Raw genomic sequence first — 25,266 nt, 5'->3', positions numbered from 1 at the left:
TCATCATCTAGCACTGACGTATTTGTTTCTTGATCTTTAGTTTGTGTTGAGTTTTGTACAATGGGTGTGTTGCCTTGGTGCTCTCCTAATTGTGAATCCGTTGTTGGATCTAATTGTGTTTCATCCGGTATTAACGTGGGTGGTGGCGAAAATATCCCTGTCATTAAGGTCTGGTGTTATGAAATACGCCTTTTGTTTATCTCCTAACTAAATAGATGAGTAAATGAGTTGTAATAAATGATAGATAGTGTATAAGTGTAGATATAGAAATAAGTAAAGGAGTTGCATATACCTAATTTTAGCACTGAGAAGAAATGAGTAAGTATAATTTCACCCACTTGATACAGATCGGAGAGGCGTGTCGATGCAACTGTCGATCTCGGAAGAAAAATGCAGGGTTGATTGAAGATCTCTTGATAATTCAAGGGCTGTGTTGATGGACGTTATTACTCAGGAAATTCCATGGCCTGGTGCTTGTGGTGGTTAACAGCTGTCACAGGCAAACCTCAGCATAGAACGTCGAATTTCCAACTCAATACTGTGGAAATAAATGAGTATGAGTAGGAGCTATGTGAATAATGAGTAATGAGTAGTGGATGAGAAGTGCCTGGTGTTAGTCACACGTTGCTTGGCGTGGCCTTTTGTCAGCAAATTCGCGTGGTGATGTCATCTCAGCAGATACACATGGTGACATTGGCTTCCCACACTGGTAGCTGTGGTGAGTAACTGAGTAGTGATGCGTAATCTGGGTGAAGAAAGGTGAGTAAGATGCGTTATAAATGTGGCTCTGGTGTTGTGCTGTGTGTCTTGACCTCTATGTTAGCCATAAGGTAAGCAGGAGAGAGTGTTAGGGTTTTCTGTGCTTGTTGCTTTGGTCTTTCTTTTTCTTTACTTGCTTTGTTTTTTATTCTTCTTGCTGCTGCTTGAAGTTACGTGAAGGTTATAGACTTGTAGGCTTGTAGGCTCGTAGGCTGTATTTTGTAGGAATTTACTGTAGAACTGAAGCTAATCTTGTAGAGTCTCACCTGCTTTTGTAGAAATTCACTGTAGATTCGTAGACGAGGACCGTACGTTCGCTGCCAACCAAATGAGACTCTCGATTCTTGTAGTAGGAGTTGAAGATGAAAACAGGGAGTTGATCTTAATATATTATCTTCAGAGAAAATCTAAGTTGAGCAGGGTATGTCTTACTGAGACTTAATATACTAAGTAAGTCTAGTTGGACCCCTCTTCTTGTTCACTCTCTCCACTACCTGTCGGTTCTATAGCTAGCCTCCTTCTGAGCTCTGCTTCCTAAATTCTGGTGTAGCAGGGGTCGTGTCACGTGTGTTACACTGTTGTTGGAATGTTCTAGAAACCTGTGTGTGAGTGTGTGTGTATGTGTGTGTATGGTCATTAGGCATTTGTTCGTATGCTATCTCGCTGACACACTACCTATATCATCCCCTGACTTGCTGCTTCCAGTGTATTGTCAACATTTTCTCAGTTACACTTGCAAGATCATTTCCTGTTCCCAGGCCTGCCTGGTGCTCTGTCTATCAATCTATTTATCTATCTATCTATCATGTTTTCTATAATTAATTGTATTTATAATATGGAGTCCTAACACCCCATCTGCTCCAATCCATATTTACCCAATCGCTCCTCCACTTCCCTTTTATTTTCTGCCTTTTTTCCATCTTCTTGTAACCTTTTCACCCTCCTTGCATATACTACTTCCTCCTGTCCTTCCCTCCTTCTGTTTCTCCATTTCGTTTGGACACTGATTCTGACCACCACCAAATGGTGGTCAGAGAGTCCACTCCCCCAACCTCTATATACTCTTGCATCCATTACGCACCTTCTTATCCTGCCATCCACACATCCATAATCTGTCATTGCCTCCCGTTCATTCAGTTCACCATCCACCCTTCTCATCACTCCCCATGTATAACTGTGGATCATTTTGTGCCTGAAGAGGGTATTGGCTATTACCATCCCCCTCCAGGCACAAATGTCCACTAAAGCACTGCCATTCTCATCCATCTCTGCAGGCACACCCCACTCACCAACTACTCCATCCACCTTCACACACACACACACACACACAGACTCACACACACGTTCTGCACAGATTTCTTCTGTGAATAACTTGCACACACTTTCCACGTCCCCCATCTGCTCCAATCCATATCTACCCAATCGCTCCTCCACTTCCCTTTTATTTTCTGCCTTTTTTCCATCCTCTTGTAACCTTTTCACTCTCCTTGCATATACTACTTCCCCCTGTCCTTCCATCTGTCACGGGTTTTTTGAGAATATGCAATATTAAAGAATAATATTCAATAATACTTGATACTTTAAAATGTTACTTGATAACAGGACAATGAATTGACTTGTGAAAATCAAGCAATGATTACTTTATCCGCCTTACTTCGCCGATTCTTTGAGGATTAGACTTTATAAACTTCTCAACAGTACACAGCAGAGACTAATTACTCACACGTGCTGTTTATTGGTACTGTTAGCCTCTGGAGAAAGTGACTCCACCCCTGACAATATCTAATGGTATTAATGATACATAAGTTCTTGATGGTGCATTAACTCCTGGTTGCACAATGGATTTTAAGCTTAATACAAAAGGACTGGCCTAAGTACCATTTATGAATAATGCAAAGCGTTTATGCAAACTAGGAGCTATAACTAAAATAAGCTTAATGTGGAGAAATAAAACACGAGTTTACATTACATTAAGCTCAAGAAAAAGAACTGTTAATTTATTGATTACAATGAAACAAATTTACGTTACATGAGTCTCAAATGAATTCAAAATAAGGAGGACACACTCACTCACTCACTCAAAAGCTAAACTCTTCAGCCTAGGAAAAACGAAAAGAAATACTGGTCAGAAAAAGTGGGCTAAGCGGAAACTGGGGCATCGGTGCGTAGGACAGACGCTGCACATGCTAAACCTCTCACCCGATTCATGCTAGGTGGGGTTTCAGGAACTCGCTGTACACACGCTGCTCCAAGCCAGGCCAACGAACCTAGTCCCATGGCGCTCTAATCCTGACTAAATTCAAACAAGCGAGGCGAGGACTGAGGCCAGCCGTTAACTGGTAATGGTTAACGGAAGGAGAGTGAGCGAAACACACCCATAATAAATCACTCAGCGAAAGCGCTAATGTCGCACGCAAGGACGATCACTTATGAAACAGTGAAAAATGTTCTGAAAACACTCCCGATTGGGTGAATACTTGACGGTTGACTGAGTGATACTTATGGGAATTCACTAGAATTTGCGGTTTCCCACCAAAGTTCAATGTCATGAGTTTGTTTAGATATATGATCACCCGAATTCGTGACATTACGCTCCATCAAAAATTTTTTTTTTTTTCTCTCAGGAAAAAAAAAAATTCAATATACATACATATAAATCCTAACTCAGTCACACAAAATTCACACTGTGGTCTGTGTGTGTTATCCTGCTACAGGAGAAAGTCGCAGTCGCCAGTGAGTGATAAAACCTCGTATTTACGTTAATAGAAGAAGCTTGAGGAAAAAACTCTGTGACGATGGTGAAAAATCCTGTACTCAGATCAAACGGAGCGAAAAGTCTGCTACATTTACATTAACAACTAATTGTTATGTAGCATGCTGTAAGTAATACACGGTGTAGGTGTTACAGTTGTGGTGTAACTGTACCTACGTGTAAAATCATGTAATGCAAATTTATAGTAAATAATGACGACGAGGAAGAAGAGAAGAGACTGCAGCATGCGTCAGGGATGATCAGCTGAACTGCACGACAATGCTGCACATGCCAGCTGCACCTGCAAAAGCAATCAAGGTGGAGCATCAAAAGTGTCATTTCTCTCTCTCTGCCTAGCAATCAGTACTTATGTTACAAAAAGTACACTATTTACATTATTAACCACGAAACGTAGTCAAGGCATCTCTGCAGGACATACAAACGCTGACCCAGTTTACTGGTTAAACCCTAAACTTAATTAGGGAAAAGACTGGGCATCTGTTCAGGACATCAAACGCTGCAATTTGCTAAATTAACCAGGGAACGTGGTCATGAGCGAAAAGAGTGGGCGTCTGTGTAGGACATCAAACGCTGTGATTCGCTACTGGAACCCAGTTTACTGGTTAAACCCTATACCTAATTAGCGAAAAGTCTGGGCGTTTGTGCAGGACATCAAACACTGCAATTCGCTAAATTAACCAGGGAACGTGGTCCCGAGCGAAAAGACTGGGCGTCTGTGCACGAAATCAAACGCTGCAATTCGCTACTGTGACCCAGTTTACTGGTTAAACTAACTCTGACACAACCACTGCCTCCGCTAAGCATCGTGATTGACCTTTGCCTTTTATTACTACACTATCTCTTCATAGGTCTTTTTGCTATACCATATCTGTAAAGGTTTCATCTGCAGTGCAAGAGATGTAATCGGGAGTACACTAGGACCATGAAAGTGATGCCCCAGGTTTGATTTCCGGGCCAATTCTGTGATCTTTGAGCAAGGCCTATTTTATCCTGTCCTATTCCTACTTAGAGCTGAAATAGGTACCACATAGGGACCTGGATGGTAAATTTCATGACTGCATTTCGATGTCTGGGGAAAATTAGGACTTGATGAACCTGAATGACTGTCTTCTTAGCCCTTCAGTTGCCAATAATCATTATGATTTCTTGTTCACACTAACTCGCCCAAGACAAACTCTAAATTCCCAAGTTTTTGCACACCTTTATCTTTCCTAAAACCGTTTTTTTTTTTCTCACTCTCTCTCTTTCTCTCTTACATCATGGCCATTTTGCACATCTCTCTAATGTCTATCTATCTTGCTATTGCCAGACGCCTTAATCCCGTAAGGGGTAGCCACTAGCAAATCGCCTCCAGGTCGCCCTTTCCCCCGCCATTTCGCTGCCCTCCCCCCAGCTTCCACCTCCCACACTCAAATACCTCTCCGCTCCATCCCTCCATCTCATCCTTGGCCCTCCCTCCCTCTCCCCCCGTCTACCTCACTCGCACACACTGTCCTCATTAGTCCCTCGCTCTCCATCCTCCCCACATGTCCTTTCACCATACCAAATATTCCAGCACAAAATGAAAGTGGAAAGGGATTTTTAAAGGTTAATTTTTCCACCCTGGGGAACAAAATACATCAGCTGTTAATAAGACGCTTCAAATTAGGTCCATAATTGCTTTCTAGTGGCAATATTGTCCATCTTGTCTCTCACCTTATGGAAGACAACTGCATTTCCTTCATCTCTGTCTTCTTAAGTGCTTCAGAGCAATGGTAAATCTTAGAAAGTTCTTAGAGCTGTTACCAAGTGCTGACTTAAGTCACATTCGTCAACAAAAAACTTTTAATTATTCAGGACACCCTCAAGCAGCATCAGCTAGCGTCACCAAAGAAATACAGCACTCAAAATAATCAGTTATTCGTGTGTGATAAGTACCTAATTAGCAGGAATTTAGCCCAAATGATCACTGCAAGTTACACTTGACATCAACTCATACTTAGCCAGGTCAATGTAAGGTCGTTTGTGTGTGGTCATGTGAGGTCAGGTACTGTTATATCTGTTTACGCCCATGCAGATTGGTTTGGGACTATTTGAACCACACTGGATGTAAAACGTTCTAAACACGTTCACTTCAGCAATTCTAGGTTCATATAAGTCTTGATCAAGTTGGTTTCAGCAATATTAGGTTCATTTAAGGTAATCTAGGGCCAGTTTCGTCAGTTTATATCCACCTAAATCAATCAAGGGCAGATTAGGTTCACTTAAATATCTCCACATGTATTCAGTCTGTTCATGCATAGGGGAGTGAGAGTGGCGGGTGTAAGTGTGAGAGGCGAGTATAAGTGTGAGAGGCGGGTGTAAGTGTGAGAGAGGGGTGTAAGTGTGAGAGGAAGGTGTATGTGTGAAAGGAGGGTGTAAGTGTATTGGTAGGTGGAAAAGCTATGAAAAGCAGAGAGAGTGGAAGACTGGAATTTAACCAGGTGTTGTTTGCATGAGGTAACAGTTAGCAGAGAGTGTGTGAGTAAGGAAAAGTTTGTGATAGGAGAAAATGAAGAGTGAATGTTAGAAAATACAGAGAGAGAGAGAGAGAGAGAGAGAGAGAGAGAGAGATGAGAGAGAGAGAGAGAGAGAGAGAGAGAGAGAGAGAGAGAGAGAGAAACGATCCTGAGAAAGCACTGATGGTGAAGATGGAGAAGTAAACTGTTTTACGTATGGTTGAGTGGGCGCAGCGGGAGATGGGACTGAGGCAGGAACGTGAAAGCAGGAGATGGATGGGAAGAATTACGATATTGTGAGGAAGAACAACAGCATAATGAGAAAGCATGTATACCTAACCCTCAGTCACCTGCCATCTTATGCTGCGGGAATTAAGGCAGGGTCGTTCATAGCTTGGAAATAATATCTTTGGGCTTAAAGATATACCAGAAAAAATACCAGCTAAAATATTTTGATCTTAGGATAATCTTGAAGTCAGTTTGGGGATGAATTTTGCCAAGATTTCGAAATAATGTCTTGCTAAATTTCATCCCCAAAGGTTGATTTTAATATTATATAAAGAAATTCATTCAAAATTGGTTTATATTTTGGTCTCGTCCACTGCCAGTCCTCACGAACAAAGTGATGATGGCGCAGTGCATCCTGTTCCTGCTGGCTGGCTACGACACCATCGCCTCCGCTGTGGCCTTCTCCTCACATCTCCTTGCCAAGAACCCAGAGCCCCAGCAGCACCTTCGTCAGGAACTTGAGGAACTGGTGAAGGAGGAGGGGGCGCTGACCTACCAGGGGGTCATGGAGACCAAGTTCCTGCATGCCTGCGTTATGGGTGTGTATTAAATGTGATGTATTTTCTTGTCTTTTAAATTTGTGTTGTATTTCCTCGCGTATTAAAATTGCGATGCATTTTCTCGTATATTAAATTTGTGCTGCATTTTCTTGCCCCTTGACAATTAGATTGTCATATTGTTTCATCTTCCGCTCTCTCATCAACATGTGAATCATTATCTTGCTTTACCCTATGTCAGACAAGGTTGGGTCGAGTTAAAGCACCTCTCCCTCTTGCAAATCATCTGAAATAAGAGTGTGTGTGTGTGTTGGTGCCTTCAAGATATCGGGTTTACAACCTGCCTTTGACATAACTCCTAGGCCCAGGAGAGGTCATGTGTGTGTCCAAATTAAATCCTTATAATTCTGGGCGTCTTTCCAATGGGAGTAATTGAATGAAGGGTAAAACCGCGTGTTTGAATTTTACGCTGGTCTCGAGTGAATAGGGCAATGTCCGATTTGATTGGCGAAAGAGTCATGCAGCATTATCAGCATTATCTAAACCAAAATCCCAGGGAATATAGATACTACTGGAGCTGAGCTGTTGACTGCTAAGATAGATAAACAAATAGATAGATAGATAGACAGATAAAGAGTATACCATGGCAATCTTGGCAGTTTACATTGGTTTCTCTCTTTCCTTTACAGAGTCCCTGAGCATATACCCGCCAGCGCTGTTTGTGGACAGGACGTGTACCAAGGATTACAAGTGAAGACAATTGTACATGATGAACAAGAGTTGTAGATGGTGAACAAGAGGTGTGTATGGTGAACAAGAGATGTAGATGATGAACAAGAGGTGTAGATACTGAAGTGTGTGGGATGAGAAAAGGAGACCATTTTAAAACAAGGTGTGCAAGAAATAAATAATATGAACACGCAAATAGGTGCACGCAAAGTACACGGATCAGTGAACACTTAAAAATGAACACGTAAGACCACTTAGAGATGAATAGATGAAGATCAACACTTGATGAACACCTGAGGAACACTTAATGATGAACACATAAGAACCATATATATGTATAATCATGGTGTGCAGCTCTAGTAGTAATAGTAGTAGTAGTAGTAGTAATAGTAGTAGTAGACAGACATAGATAGACAGATGGTAGATACACATGTTCACGAGGAGACAGACGGAAAGATAGACTGATAGGCAGACTTATAGATAACTGATTAAACCCCAAAGACAGTCACAGGTGAATTCAAGACATTTACACTCACCTCTCCTCCAGCATCCCCGGAACTAATCTGCACCTGAAGGAGGGGGACCTGCTGGAGATCCCTGTGTGGAGTCTTCACCACGACCCCCGCTACTGGCCCGACCCTGAGCAGTTCCGGCCTGACCGCTTCCTGCCCGAGAACAAGGTCAACATCAAGAGTTTCACCCACATGCCCTTTGGAATGGGACCACGGAACTGCTTAGGTGAGGTCATGTGGGGTCAGAATAGAAAATGGGTTCAGAATAGGACATGGGATCAGAATAGGACATGGGGTCAGAATAGGACATGGGGTTAGAATAGGAAATGGGGTTAGAATAGGACATGGGGTTAGAATAGGACATGGGGTCAGAATAGGACATGGGATCAGAATAGGACATGGGGTCAGAATAGGATATGGGGTCAGAATAGGACATGGGGTCAAAATAAGACATGGGGTCAGAATAGGACATGGGGTCAGAATGAGACATGGGGACACGGACATGGCTTCCCTGTGTCCTTTTTACTCTAACTTAGCCTCAACACTATACTCCTTTCACTCCAACTTGACTTATAATTGCCATCTCTCTATCTTGAATATTGAATTTTGGCAAGATATTCAAATTATATACCTGTCTCTTGCCAGACGTCTTACTCCAGTAAGGGGTGGCCAAAAGCAAATCGCCTCCATGTCGCCCTGTCACCCGCCATTTCGCTGTCCTCCACCCAGCTCACACCTAGAGTCTTATATTAATCACGAGGATGGGCGGTGTTCTAGTAAGGCTAGGGAGATGACTAACACCTCTTCCTTACCGATTTATTTCTGATTCAAATCTTTTACTATACTGTATTCTTGTGTGTTACTCAGGAAGCTTGCTAAAATCTTTTCCTTACCGATTTATTTCTGATTTTGCTCTGGTGCTATATTCCTCTGTGTTATTCATGCAGTCTATGTCGATATTGAAAAGATATAAAAAGCAGCCCACCGGATATTAATGAGGAGTTTGGAAAATAAATCGCTAAGGAAGAGGGGTTAAGGAGCCTCCTTACCAGACAGGAATACCGGCCGAAGTGCTATGTCAAGAATGCTCTTTTTTAAATACAAAAAAGAAGGAACCAAAGGCCAACTTAACCAGCAAAAGGACAAAAATCTGGGCCAAGTTTATGTGAAAGGATTATAGGAAATGAGCAAGTATGTATTGTATCTGTAATTTGTTTTCACGTGAAGGACAAGATTGACAGACTGACTGACTGACTGACTGATTGACTGATTGACTGACCGACTGACTGACTGACTGACAGATATGCACAGACACCAAAACAACATCAAAACAATCTTCTAACATCAAGTTTCACCCCCCCCCCCTATGCCAAGAACATAATATAATGATGCAAGGGAGAATAGAGAATGGTAGTGTCTCGTGTTGATGTAACAATTATGTTCCATTTAAGAACAAAAAATTGTCTTGGGTTGTTTTGAGGGAAGGAAAAGGAATCGTAAATATGCTCAAGATTTCAACCTCCATCTTCTCCTCAGCTGAGATTCCCTAACACATCTTCCTTGGCGATTTAGTTTTATTACAGCTTACCATTGTTTTGTTTGGTATTTATTTGCTTTTTATTTTGCATTGATTCGATTGTGGAAATAAGGGCGTATTATTATTATTATTATTATTATTATTATTATTATTATTAATACAATCATCATGAACTTCTTTCTTACATAATGGGTGAGGTAGGGTCCAGAGAGCAAGGAGAGAGAAGGCACTATAGAGGGAGAAGTATCGACGTCGACCAGTGAAATGGAGCAGACACTCACTTATCATCCAAGCCCTTCAGGTTCCTGCATAGACGCAAATCAGTTGTTAATTACACGATATTTCTTCTCCAGCCATGCGGTTCGCCCTGATGGAGACCAAGGTTGCCCTGGCCAAGCTGATCCTGGCAGCTGACCTCAGGATACCGCCAGGTCACGAAGACATCGAGATGGAAAGCTCACCCTTCATGCTGAGGCCTAAGCATGGCGTCTACATCCTCCTCACGCCTCGCAAACACGAATGAGACATGTATAGTGCGATATGCCAGTACGGCCGGGAAGTCATCATACCAAAAATCCATAAATATATCAAAAACAAATTCCACACCCAAAACCTCACGCCGACCTCAATCTTCACACACACAGACGCCACCCCAAACTCCACACACACAGATCAGTTGCCCTTCAATTGTCAGCTATTAGGGTTTCAAATATCTGAGTATGCTTTAAAACTACTTACAAGTGTTTACAATACTAATTATGATCAATATTGTCTACATAAAAGAACTCAATTGGAAGGAAATGGAAATAAAATGTCTTACCAAAATCATTGACAACCCTCCCACGTCCAAAGCTCAAGTCAGACTGACCACGAGCCGCCGAATTCTGCCTCCCACCCTCCCTCCATACCTCCCTTAGTTCAGCCCCCTGCTTCCACAAACTTGCCTTTTTCCACCACCTCCCTCCCTTCACACCCCTTCTTCCTCATCTCCTCTTCTCTTCCATCCACTCCCTTTCTCCTTTTTTTTTTTCTTTTTCTCAATTTCTTTTCTTTCCTTTCCCCTCTTTATCCTTCCACCTCTCGTCTCCCTCCACCTCTTCCTGCTCCCTGAAAGACACGCTTTCTTCATTCCCCCTCCATCCCCCATCCTTCCTCCCTCCCCATTTCCTCCTCCGTCCCCCCTAACCTCCTTCCAACCCCTCCATGCCCCTCTCCTTCCCTCCTTACCTGCACCCTCCGATTCCCTCCTCCCCTCTTTACATTCCCCCTCCCTCTCTATTCCTCTCCCTCCTTCCTCCCCTTTCTTGTTCTTCTAGTCTCTCTTGTGGTCTGTTGGGTGGGGTACTTCACATTTTGTACATATTATGTAAGTACTTTATACCGTCTTTTTTAAGCTGTCCTAACTAATGCCGACAGCTGACGTACGAGTATATGGAAATGTTCCTCACTTGTCCGGTTCTGTTTCATATACTGATGTCCCCTAAATTAGTTTGCGCCTCGACTGACAGTCAGCAGGTGATAAGTGCAGGTATGTAATGTAGAAAGGCATTACATATCTGCAGTCGATGGTGTTCTCTTGGTCGAGGCATTTTTACCATTAGTGTAGGTTTAGGTATTTGTAACTTTAGGCTTTAGTACAGGTTAGTGATTTGTCTGTTAGGTTATTAGTTTTAAGGTTTTTAGATGTTTTTTTTTTTCAATAAATAATGTCATATTCAAAAAAGATAAAAAGTAAAAATAAAAAAAATAAAAAATATTATTATATATATGTACACGTATATGTATAGTTCGTGTGTATGTACGTGTGTATGATGGTGTGCGTGTGTATATATATGCATGTGTGTGTGTGTGTGTGTGTGTGTGTGTGTGTGTGTGTGTGTGTGTGTGTGTGTGTGTGTGTGTGTGTGTGTGTGTGTGTGTGTCTGTCTGTGTGTGTGTGTGTGTGTGTACTCGTATGTATATGTATATCTCTATCTGTCTATTCCCAGACGACTTAATCCCGTAAGGGGTTGCCACAAACAAATCGCCTCCATGTCGCCCTATCCCCCGCCATTTCACTCCCCTGTTCCCACCTCACATCCCCCTCTCTCTTATACCTCTCCACTTCATCCCTTCATCTTATCCTTGGCCTCCCCCTCCCTCTCCCCCCCTCCACCTCACACACACTCTCCTCATCAGTCTCTCACTCTCCATCCTCTCCACATGGCCAAACCACCTGTATGTGTTTCTCCTAATCCTTCCTATCACATCCACATCTACACCACAATGATACTTCACTTCCTCACGTGTCAGTCTGTCTCTCCATGTGACTCCACACGCTCCTTTCAAATAACTCATTTCCACAGCTCTCACTCTTGACTTCTGTACCTCCAACAATGTCCAAGCTTCACTTCCGTACGTTAGAGCTGGTATCACAATACTGTCATGTAGTAACTTTTTCACTTCCATGCTCACTTCCCTGTTACTTATCACTGCTTTCAAGGGACCAGTAACCTTTCTTCCTTGTTGTACCCTTTCAAGCACTTCACCCTCTAAACTTCCATCCTTACTCATCACACTACCCAAGTACTTAAATGCACTCACATTTTCCATTATCTCCTCATCCAACTTCGCTGTACATTCACCAACTTCACCTCTCCCGAAGACCATAACTTTACTCTTCCCTACATTCACCTTTAGATTCCGTTTCTTACATACTCTCAAAAACTCATCCACCAAGCCTTGCAGCTCCCCTTCGTCTTCACTTAATAACACAGTATCATCTGCAAATAACAGTACAGGGAGTTTCCAAACACTGCCCTATCTCATTACGGCCGCTCTAGCATCCACTGCCCTGCCTTGTTTCTCTTATATAACCCCATCCATATACAGATTGTTCAACCATGGAGACATGACACATCTCTGTTTCAGCCCAACCTTCAAATAGAAAATTCATTCAGTTCACTATCCACACGCTCCACAGCCTTAGCACCTTCATATATACTCTTCACAGCATTCCACAGCTTCCCATCTACTCCATATAGTCTTAATACTTTCGACAACCCTTGTCTATCCACCCTGTCATATGCTTTCTCCAAATCCATGAAGGCCACATACAACTTCTATCCCTTCTCTAGAAATTTTTCCACTAAAGATCTAAGAGTGAATATCTGATTTACACAACCTCTTCCTTTCCTAAAACCTCCCTGTTCTTCTCCAACTAAGTCCTCTGTTATTTCCCTAACTCTCTCAATAAGTATCCTACCATATACATTTCCTATAACACTAAGAAGACAAATCCCCCTTTGATTACCACACACTTCTTTTTCCCCTTTGTCTTTGCACAGAGGAATAATTATACCTGACTTCCAATCCTCTGGGACTCTACCTTCCTCCCAGGCCAGTCTGCACATCTTCCAAATCCATTCTACTACTACCTCTCCCCCATGCTTCAGCATTTCACCACACAGTCCATCAATTCCTGGGGCTTTCCCCATTCTAGCTTTCTTCATCGCTTCCACAACTTCCATCCTACTGATTTCTTCCTCTCTTCTCACAACCCCCCATCTCCCAGCCATTTCCCAGCCACTTATACTCGCATTACTGTCATTCTCTATGTTCCACAATTCGTTAAAGTGTTCTCTCCGTCTTCTCACTTTTTCTCCCTTCTCCACTAGTAATCTACCATTTTTATCTTACACTCCCAACCAACTTTTTTGGCACCTTGTCAAACTCTGTTTACCTCTTTCCAGAACATTTTCTTACATTCCTTCAACTCTATGCTCAAATTCCTTCCAAATTCCCCATGCACTCTCTTCTTCACCTCTTTCTTCCTCTCTACTTACAACTGTCTCTTCCCGTTTCTCAACTTCTTCCACGGCCGTTTCTCATCCACTCATTATATGCTTTCTTCTTTTGTGCCACAGCCTCTCTCACCTCTTCATTTCACCATGCTGTTTGCTGCACCTTCTTTCATCTTCTCTTCACCCCACACACTACCTCACGTGCTGCACAGATTTCTTCTGTGAATAACTTGCACACACCTTCCACGTCCCCCTGTGACCCTCGATTCTTGTAGTAGGAGTTAAAGATGAAAACATAGAGTTGATCTTAATTTATTATCTTCAGAGAAAACCTAAGTTGAGCAGGGTATGTCTTACAGAGACTTAATATACTAAGTAAGTCTAGTTGGACCCCTCTTCTTGTTCACTCTCTCCACTACCTGTCGGTACTATAGCTAGCCTCCTTCTGAGCTCTGCTTCCTAAATTCTGGTGTAGCAGGGGTCGTGTCACGTGTGTTACACTGTTGTTGGAATGTTCTAGAAACCTGTGTGTGAGTATGTGTGTGTATGGTCACTAGGCATTGTTCGTATGCTATCTCGCTGACACACTGCCTATCATCCCCTGACTTGCTGCTTCCAGTGTATTGTCAACATTTCCTCAGTTACACTTGCAAGATCATTTCCCGTTCCCAGGCTTGCCTGGTGTTCTGTCTATCTATCTTTTTATGTATCTATCTATCATGTTTTCTATAATTAATTGTATTTATAATATGGAGTCCTAACATTGCTCGGTCACGCACTGGAGGTCGTTCGACACTAATTATCATTGACATATGCTAATCTATTAGTACATAATATTGATTATAATATTGTATACATATAATATTCATAGTAAATTGCAATGATCTAGTAATATTACATTTTAAACAAGTTATATACATATTTGAATAAATGCACTAAAGGTAAAGTATTTAACTGTAATACAGTATGTACATGGGTTATTGTAGTGAAATGCATACATGCAAGAAGAAAAAAATAGTTTCAAATTAACATTATGGTAAGAGTTATTAATATTTCATTTAAAGATAATGCTACTGGTACGCCATATTCTATATCATGGGTCATTCTTCTTTGTATTATATATATATATATATATATATATATATATATATATATATATAATTGATACTATGTACAAAATATGTACACTTCATTCAGGGGGGTTAACTTGGATGTTAACTCTACCCCCACTAAATACTGATTCCAAATTTGCAATTCTTGCATGCATTCTGTGATTGCAAACAGAAGTACTGCGAATACAATGCAGAAGATTATAAAGACAGTAGGTGCTGGGCTATACTCATAATATGGGTTGAACATACTCAAACTCAGATCTTCCCAGGGTTTCATTGTTTCATTGATCAGTTGCATAGTTTCAAAATTAGGTGAAGTCAACTTAATACTTGTGCTCACGTTTAAGTCCATATCAGGCAGTGGGTGGAAATGTTTGTATGATTGAGGATGGCGTAGTGATTGATGGTAGATAAAGTGGACATGGCTGGTGTAAATACCGCACAGTAGTCTGGTGCTATGTATAATCCTAAGGCTGAAGTATGAGATGGTGGTATATCTGGACAGACTATGTAAACTTTATGAGTGATGAGTGAAGTAAAAAAACTGTGTGTCCGATGCGTTGATGGTGTACAAGCTTATCTGGAGCAAAAGTGAAGTTGCAATGATTATGAATATTATGATTTCTGATGATAGCCATTTCACAAGGGACTGTATCAGTAGGCTGAAACGTGAAAATGTACGCAGGACAAAGATGAACAGCATGTAAGGATGTGCGGCACTTTCGTTCAATCGTTGATCCACTTGCGAAAGTGACAGTGTTCCGTCTCTTGGACACCTTGATGAGTTCGGTGTCTGTGTGGATGTTGATGATGACCAAAGTGTTGTTATTTTTAGAGGGGAAGGGGTGTATTTGGTATACTGTGAACAGGTCTTCAGTTATGAATGGTACATGAACTACTACTGATGTTGGTGTTAGTGTTGCTTCTAAATATGGATAATATTGCATGAAATCCCTACTTCGGAACAAAGGCTTCAATTTATGTTTAAGTATGCCTTGACTAATTATCTGACATAGCTCATGAACTGAGAGTAAGTTAATTGTGATCTTGCCATCACCAGCATTCGAAATTCCTTGCATAAGTGCCCTGTAACCAACTCTAGTATTGTCTAATTGTAGTAGAATTGTGTCAATATGTTCTGTGATGATGGAGAAGTGTTGGAAAAGTGTTATGTTACCTTCCATTTCATTTATTTTGTCTACACTTTCGAGAGCTATGTTTTCTGCCTTTTTCAGATTTTTCACAATTGTCTTCATTGCTGAGTTATGTCCTGTGATGAATTTATCTTGGTATGTTAGTACCTGAGCAATTTTATTAAATTTGCTGTTTATTTCTTTAAGGTCATCCTCTGCAGCCAATCCAAAGATGTTCCCAAGAACTGCGCCACCCAGGTCGAACAAACCGTGCTTTTGGCGAGTACGTGTGATGTTGTTCCTGTCGCTCAATACCTCCGTTCCATAAGATGGGAGATCTTGGATCATGATGAGCATAGTTGACTTTGCCTGTTCTATTTTCCATTTCGCTAACTTCACTATTTCATTCACTTCCTTTGTGTTATGTGCTTGTGAAACATAGCCTCTTATCATGAAGTCCAGGGTTCGCATTGGTTTCGCGATATTTTCTAGATAAGAAGGTAATTCATACAAGTAATCCAGACTTATTTCATTACTCATGACGTCTTTTACGATTGAAGTCGTGGCCGTTGGAGGTATGAGGCATCCTTGCCGTACTATGTGTTGGGGGTCTAAGTGCGCATATCCTCTTGCTATGTAGAGGAGAATCCATGGCATAAGTCCCTTCATCGCTACCTACCGAAAAAAAAAAAAAAATCTATTAATTTCCTAATATGGTCATGCTGTGGTCGATGATAGTGATGATGTGCGTTACGGTTGATTATTATTTCATTTATAGAAGGAGTTTAAATCGATATTTAATTCTCGTAAATGTCCTGTAGATTTTATTGGAACAGTTGCACCTATGTTTGATTGTTTGGTATATGACCTTAATTTCTTTTTGTAATCATTGTTGTTTTCTTGCTTGGTTTCTTGAGTTACGTTCGCCTGTTCGGTTGTATCCGATGCTGAATAATTATTGGATTGTTCCCTTGAAACTCGTTTTAAATGGTCAATATGAACTTGTTTCTCTTCGCCACTTGACAGTGACTTAATTAAAACTTTGTTTGCTTTTATGTTAATTACTCTGTATGGGCCCTCAAATTTGGGGGATAATTTATTGTCTCTCGTATGAATGATACCATAAACAATGTCTCCTAAGCTGATAGGTGAATCTCTTGCCTTCTTGTTAAATGCCTCCGTCATTTCTTCCTTGGACATCGTCAATTGTTTTTTGACTCTTTTGTGTATGTCCTGGAATTCACGTAAACGGATTTTAGAGTAATCATCGTAATTGTATATGGGCAGACTGTCACCTTGTAGGAGCTCATATGGTAGTTTTTTATCTGTCCCATATATAATGAAATGTGGTGTCGCCTATGGATTTATTTATATATCCATTAATTGAGGCTTCTACTCTGGAAATCCAATCATCCCAGCTTGCATAATTTTCACTGAGAATGTGTTGTAGCACATCTAATACTTTTTTGTTTTGTCTCTCTACTGACCCATTAGATGCTGGGTGATAGGCTAAAATGTTAACCTTTTTGATGTATTGTTTACCTATTTCTTGCAAGATATCAGAATTAAATTCTCCTCCATTATTAAGTATTAGTACCTTTGGGGTAGTAAAGCGACATATTACATTATCTGTTATTGCCTTTGCTACTGTCTCTGCTGTTTTATCTTTAATTGGAGCTAAAATGACATAACGGGAAAAATGATCCGTTGCTACGAATAGGTATTGGTTATTATTGTATGATAATGGCATCTTGAGTAAATCAACAGCGACAACGTCCCATGGTTGATGTGGTACAGGGTAATTACCCATCGGTGCTGGTGTGATTGGGTATCCTTTGTGTTTTGCACATGATTCGCATCTGTCTATATGATTGTATATATCTTTTCGTAATGAAGGTCAGTGATATAACAGCTGGGCCTGTTTGAATGTCTTATCCTTTACAGGATGTCCTGCATGTGGGCTATCGTGTATCGTTCGTAATACTTGGGGTATCATGTCATTAGGTACTACCAACTGGTTAGTATTTCTTTGGCGTTTTGGTTGTTTCGGATTGATCTTGTATAATGTATTATTGACGATTGTGAATTGTTCGAGTGGTACATGCAGTTTGGGTAATTGTATGTCATCTCCACTTTCTAACTTGTATATAACTTTAGACCATATTGGGTCAAGTCTTTGTGCTTTTGCGATATCATCGTGGTTTGGGATATTTCCTTTGAGATCTAATGCCAGGACCTGAATTGTGTTCGGGTTCCTAGATAATGCGTCAGCTATTATGTTCATTTTACCTTGTATATAATGAATTTGTACATTGTAGTTTTCAACTGTACTTTTCCATCTTGCTCTCCTCCTAGAAAGGAGTTTTTCTCTAAACATACCCACTAGTGGTTTATGATCGGAGAATAAGTGGATTTCGTAACTATATACCATATCTCGAAACTTTTGTAATGCAAAAACCACTGCAAGTGCCTCTAAGTCTGTAGTGCAATAATTTTTCTCTGCACCTTTTGTTTGTATGCTGGGCAAATGCAATTGGTTGATTCTTTCCTCTTTTATCTTCCTGCATTAGTACAGCCCCTAATCCTTTAACTGATGCGTCTGTACAAATAAGAAATTATTTTGTGTAATCCGGATATGCTAAACAAGGTGCATTTGTTAGTTTAATTTGTAGATTGTTAAATGTCTTTTTTTTGTTCTTCTTCCCATTGGAATATAGCATCTTTTTTGAGTAGTTGGAATAGAGGAAAGGCTATGAGAGAATTGTGGTACGAATGACCTATAGTACCCAGCTAGACCTAAAAATTGTCTAACTTCGTCAGTCGTAGTGGGTTCAGGAAAATCTCTCACTGCCTGTATTTTGTCATCAGTGGTCTGAATACCATTAGAACTTAATTTGTGGCCTAAAAAATTTATTTCCTTAAAGCAAAATTTGCATTTAGAAAGCTTAATTTTTAAACCAGCATCACTAAGCTTTTGTAAGAGTAAGTCTAATTTCTTGAGATGATCCGTAATATTTTTCGTTGCGATTATAATATCGCCAAGATAAACAAATATTCCTTGTCCTAAAATTCCGGGCAATACGTAATTCATAAGACGCTGGAATGTGCCTGGGGCTGTCCTCAGTCCCATCGGCATCCTTGTATATTGGTAGTGCCCTCTATTTGTGGAAAAGGCAGTGTATTTACGTGACTCCTCTTCAACCGGTGTTTGATAATAGCCATTTAGTAGATCGATTGTTGAAAATATATTATTTTCCGGTCCAATATTCTGTAGAACGTTGCTTAGCAATGGCATAGGAAATCGGTCTGGGATTGTGTGATTGTTTAGTTTACGGTAATCTACTACCACATGCATTTCTCCATTTCGTTTGGGCACGAAGAATAATGGGGCATTCAACGGGGAGACTGAAGGTTCAATAATTCCAAGTTTTAACATTTCATCGACATATTGATTTGCAAGTGTACGTTGGGAGTGTGGGATGCGGTAGGCTGGTACAAAAATTGGTGGTGTTTCTGGGTGCACATTAATCTTGTGCTTAATCAGGATAGTACACCCTAATTGTTCTCCGGGTAATGCTACGGTGTCCCTGTGTGTTTCCAGCAGGGTTAACAAATCATTTTCTTCATCAAATTCACCTGAGTGAATTAAATTCTCTTTTATGCTTTCTCTATCCTTAGATTTTATCTCACTTGTCACTCCAGCTATAACTATTTCCTTCACAGGGGCGGGACATTTTTCAATATTAACTATGCAAGTCCACTTTTTCAACTGAACTTCCCCATTCATGTGATTAATTATGAATATCCGAGTTTGCCCTTCGTCGTTCATCTGACATAATGCGTTTTCTACTGACAATCCCTTTAATTTACATAATTCTTCAAAGACAAGAACAGTACTATTCCGTAATTTGCTTTTTATGGCAACTTTCATATATGAATTAGGTGGTATAACTAAATCATTGGTGAAATGGGCGGGAAAAACTGATAAATCAGTACTGTTATCTGGGTCTCTAATTCTGGAGGCTGGGGTTGGTGGTGGGAGTGGATCTATACACTCATCTGTTTGTGTATGTTTGTTTAAGCTTTTAATATTACCAATTCTTCTTGGTTCTCTTTTACTAATCGGTGAGGGCTCTGATGGTATTTCCTCTATGAATTCATTATCAAAATCTATTCCAGTCATTTGTGGGAGTAAAGTTATGTTCTCTGCTCTCATGCATCTTAAGCCCAGTAACATATGAGCTTTAATTGCTAAGTTTTCAACGATATAGAAAAATGCAGAGAATGGTCTTGTAGTCTCTGTGAAACTGATATTTAACCTTATCATACCTTTTACTGTAATTTTTTCCCCATCTACCGTATATAAATCTAAATCAGCTTCTTCCTGGAAAGTTACTATCTTCTTATTTCTAAAAATTCTATTTATTTCTTCTAGTGTTATTAAGTTCACTGGAGAGCCTGTGTCTAAAAATAAGGAAACATTTTGATCCTCACATACAGCTGGTATCAAAATACACTCATTTCCCAACATGCCTCCTATGTGAATTTTAGACTTGCTTTTCTTTACGTTTGTTCGTTTTTTATCGTGACTTGGTCTTCCCCCGATTTGAATGTAGACACAATTTTTCCTACTGTTTTGCAATTACTGGTCCAGTGCACTTGGCAGTAAGGACCAAATCCTTGTGTCTTTTGTCTATCCTCTTTTGTTTTGATAAAGCATTCATTCCTTGTGTGTCCTGGTTTTGCACAATAATGACGTAGAATGGACCTGTCTCTTGACTGTGACCTACGAGGTGACTTCCCATATGTAGTGTTGTTTGTGACGCGAGATCTGCTCGGACTGCGCGAAAACTTATGAAACTGCCTGTAGCCTGGTGTTTGTGATCGAACCCTCGATACGTTTAGTTGTTTGCTCTGCCTGCTTTCGGGTCGCGATTGATTTCGTTCTCTGTTTGGGGTCAGTGTTGATGTTTTCACCGCTGATACTGTCTCAGGTACTCTCATTCTAATAGAATACGCAGGTGTGTCGACCATACCTGCTTTACTGCACTGCATCTCTACCTCGTTCTTTAAGTCTAGTAAGCACATGCCTGGGGTGTACGCGATCATCTTGGCGATCTTAAGGGTCCTATCAGGTAATTTACACAAGGCAGCTATATAACCAATGATGTCCACGACGAGGTCTGGGGACATCTTTCCATCATCTGTTATCCAATTTGAGTTTTCCAAAGTAACTAACAATGTTCTTTTGATTGTGGAGACATCAGCAGTTATTTCACTGAGCACATAGTTTGTAGTGTGCTCCCTTACAAGATCTACAATCTTATGTAATTCTGGAATTATACCTGGCAAGAAGTTCATACCTCCAGAAAATTTATTCAAAAATTCAGTTTTAAATTCATCATATGTACTAGCCTTGAGGAGCTTATCTGATCTCAGTAAATTGCTTGCTGGACATCTTTCCTGGCTTATGCAAGATGAAAAAATGGCAAATTTTCTCTTGTTTATCGAGGATGTGTCGCTTGATGAAGATTTGTTCGCACTGACTGACCAATGAAATGACGTCAATACGATCTTTTTCTGTGCCAGAGAATTTTTGGGCAGTTTTATCTTCATGGTAAACATAAACATGAGGTGGGGATGTTTGATCCGCGGTATTTGTTGCGTTATTCATTTTCACTGCTCTGTTAATTTAACTTGGACTTGTTTATCGTTGTGTGAGGGAATGATGGAATAGGTTCGGCCGGAACGGTGAACCCTGTTAAGTATATTGGCATACAAGTGCAAGTCAGCGACAAAGTCCTCACTTGCTACGTCAGAGGGGGTTTCCCACTCATCATCTAGCACTGACGTATTTGTTTCTTGATCTTTAGTTTGTGTTGAGTTTTGTACAATGGGTGTGTTGCCTTGGTGCTCTCCTAATTGTGAATCCGTTGTTGGATCTAATTGTGTTTCATCCGGTATTAACGTGGGTGGTGGCGAAAATATCCCTGTCATTAAGGTCTGGTGTTATGAAATACGCCTTTTGTTTATCTCCTAACTAAATAGATGAGTAAATGAGTTGTAATAAATGATAGATAGTGTATAAGTGTAGATATAGAAATAAGTAAAGGAGTTGCATATACCTAATTTTAGCACTGAGAAGAAATGAGTAAGTATAATTTCACCCACTTGATACAGATCGGAGAGGCGTGTCGATGCAACTGTCGATCTCGGAAGAAAAATGCAGGGTTGATTGAAGATCTCTTGATAATTCAAGGGCTGTGTTGATGGACGATATTACTCAGGAAATTCCATGGCCTGGTGCTTGTGGTGGTTAACAGCTGTCACAGGCAAACCTCAGCATAGAACGTCGAATTTCCAACTCAATACTGTGGAAATAAATGAGTATGAGTAGGAGCTATGTGAATAATGAGTAATGAGTAGTGGATGAGAAGTGCCTGGTGTTAGTCACACGTTGCTTGGCGTGGCCTTTTGTCAGCAAATTCGCGTGGTGATGTCATCTCAGCAGATACACATGGTGACATTGGCTTCCCACACTGGTAGCTGTGGTGAGTAACTGAGTAGTGATGCGTAATCTGGGTGAAGAAAGGTGAGTAAGATGCGTTATAAATGTGGCTCTGGTGTTGTGCTGTGTGTCTTGACCTCTATGTTAGCCATAAGGTAAGCAGGAGAGAGTGTTAGGGTTTTCTGTGCTTGTTGCTTTGGTCTTTCTTTTTCTTTACTTGCTTTGTTTTTTATTCTTCTTGCTGCTGCTTGAAGTTACGTGAAGATTATAGACTTGTAGGCTTGTAGGCTCGTAGGCTGTATTTTGTAGGAATTTACTGTAGAACTGAAGCTAATCTTGTAGAGTCTCACCTGCTTTTGTAGAAATTCACTGTAGATTCGTAGACGAGGACCGTACGTTCGCTGCCAACCAAATGAGACTCTCGATTCTTGTAGTAGGAGTTGAAGATGAAAACAGGGAGTTGATCTTAATATATTATCTTCAGAGAAAATCTAAGTTGAGCAGGGTATGTCTTACAGAGACTTAATATACTAAGTAAGTCTAGTTGGACCCCTCTTCTTGTTCACTCTCTCCACTACCTGTCGGTTCTATAGCTAGCCTCCTTCTGAGCTCTGCTTCCTAAATTCTGGTGTAGCAGGGGTCGTGTCACGTGTGTTACACTGTTGTTGGAATGTTCTAGAAACCTGTGTGTGAGTGTGTGTGTATGTGTGTGTATGGTCATTAGGCATTTGTTCGTATGCTATCTCACTGACACACTACCTATCTCATCCCCTGACTTGCTGCTTCCAGTGTATTGTCAACATTTTCTCAGTTACACTTGCAAGATCATTTCCTGTTCCCAGGCCTGCCTGGTGCTCTGTCTATCAATCTATTTATCTATCTATCTATCATGTTTTCTATAATTAATTGTATTTATAATATGGAGTCCTAACACCCCATCTGCTCCAATCCATATTTACCCAATCGCTCCTCCACTTCCCTTTTATTTTCTGCCTTTTTTCCATCTTCTTGTAACCTTTTCACCCTCCTTGCATATACTACTTCCTCCTGTCCTTCCCTCCTTCTGTTTCTCCATTTCGTTTGGACACTGATTCTGACCACCACCAAATGGTGGTCAGAGAGTCCACTCCCCCAACCTCTATATACTCTTGCATCCATTACGCACCTTCTTATCCTGCCATCCACACATCCATAATCTGTCATTGCCTCCCGTTCATTCAGTTCACCATCCACCCTTCTCATCACTCCCCATGTATAACTGTGGATCATTTTGTGCCTGAAGAGGGTATTGGCTATTACCATCCCCCTCCAGGCACAAATGTCCACTAAAGCACTGCCATTCTCATCCATCTCTGCAGGCACACCCCACTCACCAACTACTCCATCCACCTTCACACACACACACACACACACACAGACTCACACACACGTTCTGCACAGATTTCTTCTGTGAATAACTTGCACACACTTTCCACGTCCCCAATCTGCTCCAATCCATATCTACCCAATCGCTCCTCCACTTCCCTTTTATTTTCTGCCTTTTTTCCATCCTCTTGTAACCTTTTCACTCTCCTTGCATATACTACTTCCCCCTGTCCTTCCATCTGTCACGGGTTTTTTGAGAATATGCAATATTAAAGAATAATATTCAATAATACTTGATACTTTAAAATGTTACTTGATAACAGGACAATGAATTGACTTGTGAAAATCAAGCAATGATTACTTTATCCGGCTTACTTCGCCGATTCTTTGAGGATTAGACTTTATAAACTTCTCAACAGTACACAGCAGAGACTAATTACTCACACGTGCTGTTTATTGGTACTGTTAGCCTCTGGAGAAAGTGACTCCACCCCTGACAATATCTAATGGTATTAATGATACATAAGTTCTTGATGGTGCATTAACTCCTGGTTGCACAACGGATTTTAAGCTTAATACAAAAGGACTGGCCTAAGTACCATTTATGAATAATGCAAAGCGTTTATGCAAACTAGGAGCTATAACTAAAATAAGCTTAATGTGGAGAAATAAAACACGAGTTTACATTACATTAAGCTCAAGAAAAAGAACTGTTAATTTATTGATTACAATGAAACAAATTTACGTTACATGAGTCTCAAATGAATTCAAAATAAGGAGGACACACTCACTCACTCACTCAAAAGCTAAACTCTTCAGCCTAGGAAAAACGAAAAGAAATACTGGTCAGAAAAGTGGGCTAAGCGGAAACTGGGGCATCGGTGCGTAGGACAGACGCTGCACATGCTAAACCTCTCACCGATTCATGCTAGGTGGGGTTTCAGGAACTCGCTGTACACACGCTGCTCCAAGCCAGGCCAACGAACCTAGTCCCATGGCGCTCTAATCCTGACTAAATTCAAACAAGCGAGGCGAGGACTGAGGCCAGCCGTTAACTGGTAATGGTTAACGGAAGGAGAGTGAGCGAAACACACCCATAATAAATCACTCAGCGAAAGCGCTAATGTCGCACGCAAGGACGATCACTTATGAAACAGTGAAAAATGTTCTGAAAACACTCCCGATTGGGTGAATACTTGACGGTTGACTGAGTGATACTTATGGGAATTCACTAGAATTTGCGGTTTCCCACCAAAGTTCAATGTCATGAGTTTGTTTAGATATATGATCACCCGAATTCGTGACATTACGCTCCATCAAAATTTTTTTTTTTTTTCTCTCAGGAAAAAAAAAAATTCAATATACATACATATAAATCCTAACTCAGTCACACAAAATTCACACTGTGGTCTGTGTGTGTTATCCTGCTACAGGAGAAAGTCGCAGTCGCCAGTGAGTGATAAAACCTCGTATTTACGTTAATAGAAGAAGCTTGAGGAAAAAACTCTGTGACGATGGTGAAAAATCCTATACTCAGGTCAAACGGAGCGAAAAGTCTGCTACATTTACATTAACAACTAATTGTTATGTAGCATGCTGTAAGTAATACACGGTGTAGGTGTTACAGTTGTGGTGTAACTGTACCTACGTGTAAAATCATGTAATGCAAATTTATAGTAAATAATGACGACGAGGAAGAAGAGAAGAGACTGCAGCATGCGTCAGGGATGATCAGCTGAACTGCACGACAATGCTGCACATGCCAGCTGCACCTGCAAAAGCAATCAAGGTGGA

General features: G+C 40.8%; 1 protein-coding gene across 1 annotated transcript; it reads left to right on the top strand.

The window, feature by feature from the left end:
- Positions 1–6,637: 6,637 nt before the first annotated feature.
- LOC145406053 (cytochrome P450 9e2-like) lies at positions 6,638–10,095 on the top strand. Its single transcript, XM_080277239.1, has 4 exons — positions 6,638–6,836; positions 7,484–7,544; positions 8,071–8,261; positions 9,926–10,095. The coding sequence occupies exons 1-4, from the start codon at positions 6,638–6,640 to the stop codon at positions 10,093–10,095; spliced, it is 621 nt and encodes a 206-aa protein (XP_080133365.1).
- Positions 10,096–25,266: the final 15,171 nt, after the last annotated feature.

The sequence above is a fragment of the Coenobita brevimanus genome, chromosome 69, assembly GCF_032717465.1.
Source record: "Coenobita brevimanus isolate Jiangsu-jjx chromosome 69, ASM3271746v2, whole genome shotgun sequence".
Lineage (NCBI taxonomy): Eukaryota > Metazoa > Arthropoda > Malacostraca > Decapoda > Coenobitidae > Coenobita > Coenobita brevimanus.
This window is presented reverse-complemented; position numbering and strand designations above follow the sequence as displayed.